Source organism: Oreochromis niloticus, linkage group LG15, assembly GCF_001858045.2.
Source record: "Oreochromis niloticus isolate F11D_XX linkage group LG15, O_niloticus_UMD_NMBU, whole genome shotgun sequence".
Taxonomy (NCBI): domain Eukaryota; kingdom Metazoa; phylum Chordata; class Actinopteri; order Cichliformes; family Cichlidae; genus Oreochromis; species Oreochromis niloticus.
Window position 1 is genome coordinate 4,393,814 of NC_031980.2, and position 13,225 is coordinate 4,407,038.

The window sequence follows — 13,225 nt, forward strand, 5'->3', positions numbered from 1 at the left end:
TTGCACAAGTGGAGTTTGAGATAGTGAGAGAGGGAAGAGGGGGAGAGGTTTTGTCGGCGTTTCCCTCCAGACATTCATCATTTCAGCCCCAACCTGCAGTCGCTTTACCACAGACATGGATACCACAGCACTGCAGGAATAACTGACACTGCATGCCGCGATCATTTTTAACTTAAGCGACTTTATTTTCTTTTCAAAAAAGGATCATTCTTCGTGACGTTAATAATGTGCAGAGGCTGTCGCTGGGTTAAAGCCTGCCAACCTTGAAAGGAGAGGTCGGTTTGGATGGCCAGAACTCCTCGGTGCCGGGCAGCTTTTGCGGCGCAAACCGGATCTCACGCCCAACCTGGAGACTTTTTTTTTTTCTTTCCTGCAGCATTCACGATGATTTGAGCGTGACTTCTTGGCGCTGAGTAGAGGCAATCCTCCTCTCTTTCTCTCTCCCCACCCCCATCTCTCTCTCTCGCTCTCTCTCTTTTTGTCATTTTCTCTCTCCCTCCCCTCACTGCCTTCCTTTCTCTCTTTTCTTTTCGCGGGTTCAGCACCGGCTGCCCAGTCACTTAGCCCCCGCTCTATTTCCTGCTCCGGGGAAGCTGGTAGCGATGGGACGTCTCGGTTTCAGCACCACGGAGAGCGCCCGACTTTTGCTGTTCACTGTGTTTGGTAAGAAAGTGTGTGTGAAGCTGTCGTGACTCCTTACTGCAGTGTGTGTAAGTGTATGGGCGTGCACGTCCACCGCTTGTGTCTGGCCACTACTGGCTCCGTGTGCGCGCGTGTTCTTACATTTCCATGAGTTGGCATATTTCACCCATTATTTATCTCCTCATTTGGGTGGGGGAAAAAAAAAAAAAAAGAGCTTCAAATATGACCGGAGTTGTAGTTTTGTCACTTCCTGATTCTGTTCTTACTGCAGTCCGTGATGTGCTGTTGCTCCCCTGATACTGCAGACTTCACTCTCGGTTTTTTTTAACCCGCTTTTGACTTTGTCACCAGAAACAGAGGTGATCTAAAAGATGCCAGGTGGCTTCAGCTTAAACTCCAGTCATTTACGACGCCGATTCTGCTGATTCTGCATGTTTTCAGGGGCGGCCCAAATGTGTGCGTGAGTGTGTCTGCGAGCCATTTGTTACCAGGCTCACCTCCTCTGTTCTTGTCGTCAGGTGTGCTGGCGCTGTCCGTGGTGCTGGCTGAGCAGGAAGGTGAAAACCTGTCCGGTCTCTCCAACAACCCAGACAAAGCCATCTTCGCGGTTCGAGAGAACGGCACAACATGTCTCATGGTGGAGTTCGCTGTAAAATTCCTCGTGCCATATGACGTGCTTGCACTCAACGGGATAGACGTAAGGAATCCCCACTGAATTTTAATACAACGCATGCTTCAGGAATGAAAGAAACACGCCTAAAGTTAAACGTTTTGGTTTGTGCGTAAAACGGATCAAAACATCGGAAACGGGATTTTTAAAATGTAAAATATTTACATTGTATTCAATGTGATTTCTTTTAACTCCTGTTAAGAAGAAAGAGTTACTTTAAATAAATATAGGCCTACAATATATTTAAAATCTGCGGTTGTGACCCAAGGCTGTGCGCAAAATCCTGACCTCTCACTTATGAGTCCAGTTATAAAGAACGGACAGCAGCAAACTTTTCGAAACATTTAAAAGAGATTAAAATGAATTAAAAAAATCAGAACCATGCAGTTGTATTATATACCACTACAGTGCAATCTGGCGCACAGATAATGCTTTCTTTCATCGGAAACTCAGTCCACTGTTTGCCACCTTGACGCTTGCTGAATGTTTTTGCAGCTGATCACCGAGCAGGCGTCGTTCACTCTCCCCCGTGGCGCAGAAATCGAGGGGAAATGTGGGAGCACCGAGTCAGAGATCCACATAAGCTGGAAGAACAACGCCTACATCCTCCGCATCTACTTTTCCAAGGCGAGTAAACGAAAATAATGTATCTACACTACATGAAATGTAACCAAAATATCCCCATAAGTCTTAAGAAAAACACAAATTGGCTGCCAATTACATCATTTTGACACGCGGAAACAGCGCGCATAGACTATGTCAAATTAGTGCAAATCCCGTGATTTAAATATAATTAACTCTACTGCTTTTGTCTTAAAAGAAACGTTCCCAGTGAAATTACGAAATGTATCAGAATTTGGTAATTTCCCAAAGATTTCAACACAAAAGTCTTTAAAAGAAAATCGAGTAACTGGCCAGTTTTTGGCGAGCGCAGGCCAAATCACCCTCCCCGTCGTTTGACGCATGTGTGCGTGAGTGTTTATGTCTCCCTGTGTGTTGCAGGAGTTCCGTGACAAGGGCATCGAGGTGTGGAAGATTAGCAAGGTTCAGTTCGTCTACGACACCTCGGAGACATCGCATTTCATCAACGCATACAACCGTGAGTCTCAGACTCAGCAATTTCCATCGCGCAACTTCCCCTCATTCATTTCCCAGCAGCATTCAGCTGGAATTAGAGGCTGATTCGTGTAGGAATGTAGGAGTTTCGCCCACCAACATCAATTCAAAATTTTAGCAAAATTAATTTAGATTTAATTATTTTTTATCTTTCCACCCTGTGACTTTTAGGTGAGATTACACATTTTTATTTTTTAAACAATTGAATGAGAAAAAAAACGGATGGATAAATCGGACCTCTTCCAAAAAACAATTATTCCCCAATAGACTTTGTCGTTATTCAATATATTTTATTTTGGAGAATTTCAACAGGAGCCACCTATATTATGCTTTGAATGTTTTCACGTTATTAACTTGGACATCCTTTCTACATTAAACAAACAGAGGTCAGTTACATACACAAGCACCTTATAGTTGGTTGCATCATAATGTCCTCCTTCACATTCCACTCACAACCCGCCCCCCTTTTCATTTCTCTCCAGCTGGGAAGCACACAGCCAGCACCCACCGGCTGTCAGCCCTGGTGACCCCTGCTGGGCGCTCCTATGTGTGCACGGCACAGCAGACCCTCACTCTTATCTCAAGTGACCACCAGAAGGGCATCACCGTTTCCATGTATGACATCCAGATCCAGCCCTTTGACATCGCATCTGACTTCATGTTCAGTGAACGTAAGAGCACAACAGAAGATCCCTTTGACGAAAAACTGCCCGACTGCTGCCGCACACACTGTCATGTTTTTCTGGTCACACATTTCGTGGAACAACAGAGATGATGATGATGGTGATGATGATGATAATGAGAAATCCTGGGGGTTCAGAGTGCTACAGCTGTATGTCTCTCTTGCTGACTCGCAAACAGAGCTCTCTGGGGGGGTTATTGCTGCAGTATGAGGGCTGCAGAGAAGACGCCAGGGTGACAAGAGGAAAAAGAGGAGGTGGGGACACAAGAGATGCAGAGAGGGGGAGAAAGAAAAAAAGGGGGTGGGGGGTCATTAGGACTTTATGAGTGCAGTCATATCCTTGCCCTGAATGCAGCTTTTATAGACGTACTCACCTCTCTGTCCAATCACCTTGTAAGAATCATTTGTCCCTTAGCTGCTGTAAACTAGGCTGTGCAATGCTTCACTGCCTTTCTCCTAGTGTGTATAACTGCTGTCCACAGGGAGAAGCACCTTCAACATTAAGCCCCATATACATACTGTACATCCAGTGATGGCTTAGGTGTCCTATCCCACTCCCACAAACACCAGTGTATGAAAATATAAAATGCACAAAAGAGAATAAAAAATCTAACTAAAAGAGATATGACTTATTGTTGTGATCACCACAACAATTGTGCAAAAAAGAAAAACAACAACAATAAAAAACAAAACTGTTAATTTTGTTGAAATATTAAAATTCTACCTTGCGTTGCACATAAGTAGACCAAACCTGCAGTAGTAAGCAGACTGGTTCTTAGGTAGCGCTTTTCTACTTGAGCCCTCAAAGAACTTTATACAAAATGTTTCACCACACAAGCACTTTCTTCGACATCTAAGTGCTTTTTACCTAACATTCATGCTCTGATGAACACAGCCAGGCATTGAACCAGCAGCCTTCCAATAAATAGATGGCCTGCTCTACCTTCTGAGCTGCAGCCACCCCGAGAAAAAAATCCAGAGAACAGTGATGCTTGACTAAACTTGTGAGATGCCACGTGCGTGTCTCCTTCATGTCCCAATCAACAGCTACAAGCAGAAAGGCTGAGGGACATTAATGCATTTAAAGAGCATCCAAAGTTATCTAAGTGACGACAGAAAATCAAACAGCTCTGAGTCACCTAAGCAAAAATGCTAATATGTCGACTGGTTCGAACCCTTAAAGTCTCAGTCTTTTCTGGTAGTTTAATCTTTCCAGACAATAAACTCAGTTCATCAAGAAAACAATCATCTGATTAGACTGGATCCAATTTATTGTCATTGAAATGTATATATCTCACACAACTAAATGACGTTCAGCCTTAAATCTGAATAGAATAAAAGAATACCCTGATATTATGTATAACAATAAAGTTCAGGTATAAAAAAATATCATCCAGCATGCAATACAAGTAAGTTCTGAAATAATCTACACACCATCTTTGCCCTTTGTAAGTCACGTTCGATCACCTTCTCATACTGACTCTGTGTATCATTCTACTTTCTGCAGCCTACAAATGCATCACAGACCAGCGGGAGCGCCTGGAGGAGACCCTCCCCCTTATCTTGGGCCTCATTCTTGGCCTAATAATCGTCATCATACTCACAATCTACCACTTTCACCTCAAGCTGACAGCGGCTCAGCCCCAGCTCCCCAGAGATCGCTCCATGTACAAGAACATGTAGTGAAGCGGCACAGCAGCGGCTCCCCTCGGCTCTCCCCGAAGCTAACCTGATGACAGACTTTGTCTCCTTGATGTTCCAGGCCTCTAACACCACAGAGAATTGTGACCCCCGCACTGGGCTGAATCCCCGATTGATAAACGTGTAGCACGTACTGCCCACAAGAACTTTTGAAAAGCTGAAACATAAATTAATGGGACAGTTTGAGGGGGGGAGCTGTCATGGATTTAGTTGGAGTGTAAACCCACCAAAAAAACTATAATTTCACCGGCTACTGAATTAAATCTTGGTCTAGAGACTGCTTAGAGTTTTAATTAAAATAAGAAAAAATACTGTAAAGCTTTTATGAAAATAACAAATTTTATTCAGACCTCTCTAAGTTACAGTTTGTTTGTTTTTTTTAAATTCATCGCGTCACTGGATCATAGTTGGTCACTTCTGCCTAATCTTATTCAACTTGTCTTTGAAAGAAATGTCTGAAATTTCTGCTTCTGCTGTCTTTCCACCTTCTCCTCTCTTTCCGGAATGGCTGATAAATGATTTCCGTTCTCTCCTGTTGGTTCTGTATAAGCTTACCTTCATATATTTTTTAGCCAATCCTCTTATTATTACATTTTGAATGCAACCATAGTGTTGACAGTCTTGTAGTGTACAGTACAGTGGCATTCAAAGTTTTTGCTTTGACTTCAGCAAATCTGATCTCCGCACCGACGTACAGAACATATCAAGAGGCAGAAAGAAATGCATCCATCTGACACAAACTATGTACTAAACAGCGAGGAATTTCACTGAATGATGAGATGTGTGTTTATGAAAATGAGGTTACTAAAGGGAAAAAAAACTATATAAATATATGTAAATTATTTTCAAAATCAAATTCTATGCATAAACTTCTGCTGATGCAATCCTGTGCCGTACTCTTCTGTTTCGTTCTAAATAAATTGCTGGACTCACGTCTACTCCTTTGTCAAACTACTTCCACTGTTTTCTACTACAGCGTTAAAAGCACAAAGTCTCATTCTTTCAGCTCTAATGAAAAAAGAAATCATTTCCTATCTTTTGGTGAATAAGACAAAAAAAGGATGAATGAAATAAGGTGACTGAGAAAAATTGACTGATGCACCCGTCTGAGGAGACGCTGCTGGGATGAGGTATCGATTTTGACACTGGGCCTTGTTTAATTGAAAATAAATAGGACATTTGTGTCTTCTACACCGATTTGTTTCAGCAGCATGGATGTTATACATCATCCTCAGTTGTAACTCATCAAAGTAGATGTCCTCTCAATCAGACTAACCACTGGAAACTTGAATCCTCAAATTTATTAAAAGTATAAAGCTGTGTGTCAGCTTAATTTCATTCAAAAATGTTTTTAACTTAAAAATTTGTGAGCTCCTTTGACATTTCAAATTTATTGTTTTAACTTACAGAGCTTTCAAAGTCAATTTTAACACCCCACACACACACACACACACACACACACACACACACACACACACACATACACTATAGTTTGAGTCATAGAGTCTGGAAAGTTCCAGGTTTGCAGTTGAAAATTATGGATGTTATAACATATTATACATTGCTTAACAAAATTATTAGACCACCACGCAATGTAAGGTTTATGTCACAGCTGCCCTAAATTAACAATAATGGTGGTTACTAAAATAATTTAGGTTTCTTTAATGTCCAACCCACCAGTATGTACAAGCTCTTTAATTGTATTGATGTTTTTAATGCCAAAATACAGTTATTGTTGTTATCTGTGAATTTATAAATTGTTGGTTTTACAAAAATGAAGAAAAAAATAGTAAAGTATATTAACATTTTTGATGGAGATCCCAGTGGTTGAATGGTACGCTGGAGTCCAGTGTGCCAGCTCAAATTTGTGTATAAAATATGAATTGTGTTTGTTATTTGCCTAATAAATAATAAAAAAAGAAAAAAGTTTTTGATTAGATTTGCAAAATATGTGGGGGGTGTGGGGGGGTGTTTATGATAGGTGGTCAAATAATTTTGTTAAGCACTGTAGATTTAATTGATAATTAAAGTGATCTTGAGCAATAGCAGGAAGAACTTTCAAAGTTTTTCTTTGGGCTTTTGCTGCTTTTTTAATCCCATTCAGTCCAGTCCTTTTACCTGACTGCTACTGGCAATAGCTTCATTTCATTCAGTGCAGTAAAAGCGTACCTGAATAAAAAACCAACCCCCCCCCCCCCACACACACACACAGTGGAACAATATCAGTCGTGGACTGGCCTCTTGAGAGAACTGCACCCTGACATTACTGAAGCAGTGTGGGGTCATCCTGAGAGAACAGAAGAAACCTGGAGAACTATTCTTAAAGACTGCTGAAAGACAGCAAAAGAAAGCTACCTAAGGAAGTTCATTTATGTCTTCATTTCAATATTTCTCATTTTTCAAGGAAAATATGAAGAAGCGAGGTGTAGCTCAAGACATCTGTTACATTGTTTTATATGTTACATTGTTTCACTTAATCTTCATGTTAGAATAACTTACTCATTAGAAAAAAAGTAAGTTGACACAGACATCTATATTGTAACAAATGGCAATTAAAGCATATACGTTTAATCGAAAAAAATCATCGATGTTTGGATGTCTTTTTTAAAAAAAATTTTTTATGCATTTATTAAAACATTAACCTTAAATCCCCCGTAGGCCTACAAAGAGGTGCCATGATTGTGCGGCTACGTTAAGTGTTAGCATCAATGACTAATCACTGTTTTCTACAGTAATTGGTTAGCAACCTGAGCTTAACATACTGTACAACAGAGCATCACATACACAGAGAATTTCCCCTGTTTAACCTCGAATAAGCTTTTTAAATTCAACCATGATGGGTAACACAAAGCAGGATATCTGTTTGTTAACGCAGATAGGGATGCCCTACTTTGACATACATATTTTCAATTAGCTGTTGACGCTTCTAAAAAGTTAGCATCCGGCCTTCATTCTGCTACAAAGCTAGATGCTAACAACAACTGAGGAAAACTCACCTGTTGCTGAGCTTCACAAACTCTCAAAAACTGCAGCCACGGTCTTCCGCCCGTCTTCTTTTATTCTGGAGGAAATTCCAAGTTTTCCATTTGGACTTTTACTGTCGAAGGTCGGCAAGTTGCCATTTTCTTCAGTTTTCATTAGCTACAGACCAGTCTCACGCGTGAAAAAGGCCTAAAAGATCCTTAATTTGGGCATATCCCTTTAGTTTTACTTGTTCAGGCGTCATAAGGAGATGGCATCATAACTGTTAACAAAGGTTTAGTTCATATCCAGCCCAGTGAGCAACACCAGGTAACCTGCATGCACTGCACCTGAGGCCGTAACCTTATTAGCCTACAACAACACTGAGTGCAGGGAGGACAGTACATTACAGAAACCAGTGCAAATCTCTGCCTCTCCTTTATGAGCTGCAAGGATAGCTACATGAACATTATTGTTTTCAGAATATTATTCTAAAAGTTCTACATAATGCATCAAAAGATTTTAAATCTTCTAATAATATATATATTTTTTTAAATCTGCAAGACATAAAACTAAAATATCCCAATAAGAGCCGCGTGTGTGTGTCAATCCTTGAGACCCTACAGCAGCAGGAACTAGCCCAAAGGTGGTTTAAGAACTTTGGCAGGCCTGTTGATTGAATCAACAGGGTGGATGGATGTGGTCATCATTAGGAGTTGGTATATAAACATATTTAGATAATCTGTTTTTTATTGCTTCACTGCAAATCATTCCATTTAAAGACACAAACTATTTCAAATACCTCCCAAAGGTTGTTTAGAAAACTAACAAACACACACACACACACACACACACACACACAAAAGTTTGAAGGTGCAAAGTCATAATTAGGAGTTATGTGTACTTGTGTTTGGAACAGATGAGTTTTTTCCACTTACTCAAACATTGACTCTACAAGCTCCGGTGTCGTCCTCACTGATACTCTCAATGGCCCCAGTAGCTGTGTTTTTATTTACTAGACTACTGTCGATCTTCCTGTGAGAAAGAAGCTCCATTCTCTGTCCGAGCTAAATCAATATCCCATTATGGTGTTTCAGAGGGAAATGGCTTAGAGGGAAGAAGGAGAAATAACCTAATATATTATGGCAACACCGATCCATGAATGTGTCTTTTTTTTTGCTTCTGTGTTCGGAGGTGAAATACAGGTGAAATTGTTGGAAATGAGAACCCAAAAACAACAAAGAGAAAATAAACTGTTGATGATTGAAAAGGCCTCCTTAGGATATTCTGACAGTGTGCTGTTAAAAAAAAAAGAAGAAGAAGAGACGACTGCATAATAAGGTGATGAAGGAAAAATCCATGCAACACATCTTAATGTTTTTATGGGTGTTTTTTGTTTTTTTTAATTGAAACCAGCTTCACTGATAACAAACATGCAATATCACTATACAAGCCAACACCACAGATAAGTGTTTACTCATTCAAATCTTGACTCACTGTCAAGGCTTAGCCAGCAGCGCACGCACAAACACACACACGCACACACACACACACTCTCAGATGCTGCAGAGATAAACACCTCTCCACCTCTTTTGCTCTTTGACATATGCAGACGCACAGGCTCACGTACCCACAGTCATATTTACATATCACAGTGAATGATGGGTAAAAACAGGGAGGGGGATAACACTGTTCTCCTGGTCCAAACTAGAGATGAGAATGGCAGCAAAGCTCCGGTGATAGCGAGTGTGTGTGTCTGACTGACTGAGGTGGGATAAGGAGTGAGATGATGACAGCGAGGATGTGAGCAGAAAACCTTTTATCAGCATCCTAAACTCTGTGCGGTAGGGAGGCGTCTTGGACAGGCGCCTCTTTGGCATTAAGAAAGAAACACAGTGAGACTGCTAATATAAAAGAAAACAAGTCTGCGTGAAGTTAGTTTTTTTTCTTTCCTTTCTCAAATCCACTCAGTCTGTGCTACATTTAAATGCATGAAGTTGTTACAGTATCATAAATACAGGGCGTCATGAATTCATAAATACAGCAGGTCTGGGGTATTGCTTGGATGATAAACCGACTGACTGCCAAATGCGCTCTTAGAAATCGAAGTCAAAACCTAACAAAAAAACCCCAAAAAACAAAAACCAAACAAAAAAAGGCCACACTACCAAAAAAATATACCTTCAGTTCCAATAAATAAATAAATATTTGAAAATGTCATACAAAATTCTGACATTACCCTTTTTTTCCCCAACATTTAATGGAAGTTCTGTCTACAAATGTAAGATAATAAATATATTTAGTATTTTTTTTTAGTAACAGGTTTTAGGTGGGTTTATTTGGGATCTCTTATATCTTTAAGCAAAAACTGGATTATAAACAGTAGGAAAGATCTCTGCAGAAACTCTATTTAATACCGCTCATATCACAATGGTTACGACACGATAAAATACTGCAAGTTATCAAAACTGTACAGAAAACTTACAGGTTTCTCTAAAATACATTTTCACTGTTAGTGTGTGACAAGAGATGCGAGAGAGCTCGTCTCTGAGCAGCAGCCTGTGCTCCTTATGATGGACCGACGACGCGGTAAACAGTCATGACCAGTCAAAAACCCGCTCTCTCTTCACACTGATTGTTCTGCCCTCTGCTGCTCGGGTCTGGAGCAGCACGCTGGTTGCTTTGGGTCCTTCCACGTTGCCACACCCCCTCTGAGAAGCTCTGGATGGCTACTACAAGTCTACATGGCGCTGAAGACTTACAGTCTAGGAAGAAAGAAGACTGCAGCAGGGCGAGGCAGTCTGCGTAGTTTACTGGATGTCTAGAGTTTCCTCTGGCACATTACGCTCTTCTACTCCAGTTCATGGTTTCAATAGTTTTTTTCTTCTTTACTTTGTCTTGTGTTTTTTTTTTTTTATTAATGTATGTCTTAGATATTCCTCTAGCTAATCTACTTCACGGTTACAGGTGTGAAAGTTGGTGGCACACCACCAAGCAGTGGGGTGTTTTGGCTGGGTGAGGGCAGTGCCACCCTGGTAGTGTGTTTATGTGAATGTTTTTAGTGGAGGAGAGGGCTGGGGTTTGAGTCAGCAGGTCAGCGATGGCGGTAGTGTCTCATGAGGGGAACGATACAGGAAGGGGGTCCCGAGAGCTTTAGGAAGGGGTGCTGGAGGAGTTCCTGCGCTGTGGCTCTCTGGGACGGTTCCCTCACCAGCATCAGGTCCAGGAAGGAGCGCAGCACGGTTGACACCTGGAGATGTGAGCAAATGTTTGAATTCATCTGCTCAGCTAGGTTTGAGTATAACATAGCCAAAGAAACAGCAGTAAAATTAACACACACACACACACACACACACACACACACACACACACACACTTTTAGTGACAACATGGATGTCGATCTCTTCATCAACTTTGGGAACATTTAGGTCAGTCACACACGACTTTAGACCAGTCAGCAACCACTGGCAACCTCCAATTGCTAGTAAGAAATGTGTATTCCCTGATTGGTTGTCGTGCTTTTGCCAGAAGTTGCTGTCTGTCACAAAGAGGGTGTCACACAAAAAACCAACCTTGTATTTGTTGGTATTCCTGTGGTCACCTGTTTTTTTTGTGTTCGTGGGAACAAACTGATGTGTTTTTTTTGTATCAGGGAACATGAACGTTTTAGTAATGTATTTCAATAGGAAACATAGTGTCAGAAGCATGTACTTTTTGTAGAAAACAGCGAGGCATCACCATGGAAACTAAGATATTTTGGTAGCTTGCTGAGCTTGTTTTTGTTTTAAAAAGCTGCTAGATGAATTTTGCAGAAACTATGGCATTTTGCAAGTAGCCGAAACTCAACCGTCCAATATATTTTAAAGTAATTACATGCATGAATATTATACAAATGAAGTGTGAAAAGAAGTGACATGTATGACTCAAACTTGGGTCTCTCGCCTGAAAGGCAACACAACTTATTTGTTCACGACTTTCCAAATGCAGATTATTGAGTTTTTTAATTGGTACACGTGAGTGTCGACTGATATAAAACCGTCTTTAAGGACATTCCGAGGGACAAACAGAGCAACACGAGTCATTAGATTAAAGCCTGCGACGCACTGCCATGAGAACAGGTTGTACCACTGCAATCAACACCTTTCAAAAAGGGAAACTTTTACTTTGAAGGTGAACGCTCTTCATTTCCAGTTTCGGCTGCACTTCTCAACATTTCGTCACCACTTGGTGAGGAGCGCTTGCCATGCAAAGTACAAGCAACCACAGCAACCAAACCAAAGCAATGGGAAGGAGGTTTTTGGTGCACTACATCTATGTGGTTAATTTCACGCTAGCAATTGCCAACAATTTCCAGCAACCGCTCACAAAACTACTGAAATTCCCATTTTGCTCAGATATGACAACTGCCATATTTCTGGCGTATCCATTATTACATATTCATACATAGACACAGACCAGTCTTAGGTTATGTATTGAGTAATGATACTCACAATAAATGCAATCTGGGTTAGAAAAAACACATTAACATGAACTGAAAATTTGGTCTGTTGCTTACAGCTCTTTGTAAAAGTCTTTCCTCTTAATTTAATTAAATGCCTTTAGCTTCATATGAATATTTACAGGATCCATGTGTCTCAAAAATAAAAGAGTTGTAGTACTTTTGTAATATAAGTTCATAAATGTTACCTTGCGCTTCTCTGCACCTGAGGTGTGACTGGTGAGCTGTCAGAGATGTGTTTTTACAGCTAAACAGTTGACACCTCTAAGAACATTTTCTTCTGCTGTTAGCAAAAGTCTGATCCGTTTACTTATTGAGAACTCGCCTTCGACTTTTCTTACCTTATGGGACTCCTTTAGCCGTGGGGGAAGGTTGTCTCGTATCCTTCTCATGGCCTGCAGAGGGGGCTCATTGAAGTAAGGGGGCTCTCCGTCCACCATCTCAATCACCATAATGCCTAAAGACCAGATGTCCACCTGAACACACGCAAAAACATTCAGTCTACTGATAGCCAGGACAGTAAACATACATGCATAACATATATAGGGAAATGCTCCTGAACTCCTCAGTAGAATAATGTTATTTCTGTGCATGTGTCCTCACCTCAGTCCCGTAAGGTAATCTTGAGATGACCTCTGGTGCCATCCAGTAGGGTGTGCCCACGAGGGACTTCCTCTTGGGTACCTCTTTGGAAACTTGGGCACAAAAGCCAAAGTCTGATAGCTTGATCTGTAAACACACACATATACAGTCTCTACTAAGCAGGTTGGTGGGCATACAGAATAGAATATCTTAGTTCAGAAGTGCACTGACCTCTTGTGATCAAGAGCTTTGACAGAAGACACTAATCCCATATATTAGCACTTAATTAAGCTTCAGTTAATCATGTCTTATCAACTCGTTAGGAGGCATTAGGCAGGATTTAATTACTAGGGCACGGCAGTAATGGATGATG

At 41.0% G+C, this 13,225-nt stretch overlaps 2 protein-coding genes across 6 annotated transcripts in view; one reads left to right on the forward strand and one right to left on the reverse strand.

Annotated features, from left to right (window-relative positions):
- The first annotated feature begins 59 nt into the window (after window positions 1–59).
- lamp5 (lysosomal associated membrane protein family member 5) lies at window positions 60–5,749 on the forward strand. Its single transcript, XM_005449755.4, has 6 exons — window positions 60–663; window positions 1,161–1,339; window positions 1,808–1,939; window positions 2,315–2,411; window positions 2,911–3,099; window positions 4,618–5,749. Exons 1-6 carry the CDS (start codon window positions 603–605, stop codon window positions 4,791–4,793), a joined length of 834 nt encoding a protein of 277 aa, XP_005449812.1. The 5' UTR covers window positions 60–602; the 3' UTR covers window positions 4,794–5,749.
- A 3,394-nt stretch (window positions 5,750–9,143) lies between these two features.
- Window positions 9,144–13,225, reverse strand: part of pak5 (p21 protein (Cdc42/Rac)-activated kinase 5) — a 69,608-nt gene continuing 65,526 nt past the window's right edge. For all 5 annotated transcript variants that reach the window (XM_005449752.4, XM_025899057.1, XM_005449750.4 and 2 more), the window contains 3 exons: window positions 12,874–12,999; window positions 12,612–12,746; window positions 9,144–11,022 (listed from right to left, as the gene is read on the reverse strand). In XM_005449752.4, the coding sequence (XP_005449809.1) occupies window positions 10,867–11,022; window positions 12,612–12,746; window positions 12,874–12,999 (417 nt within the window). In that variant the 3' untranslated portion in view covers window positions 9,144–10,866. The remainder of the gene's footprint in view (window positions 11,023–12,611; window positions 12,747–12,873; window positions 13,000–13,225) is intronic.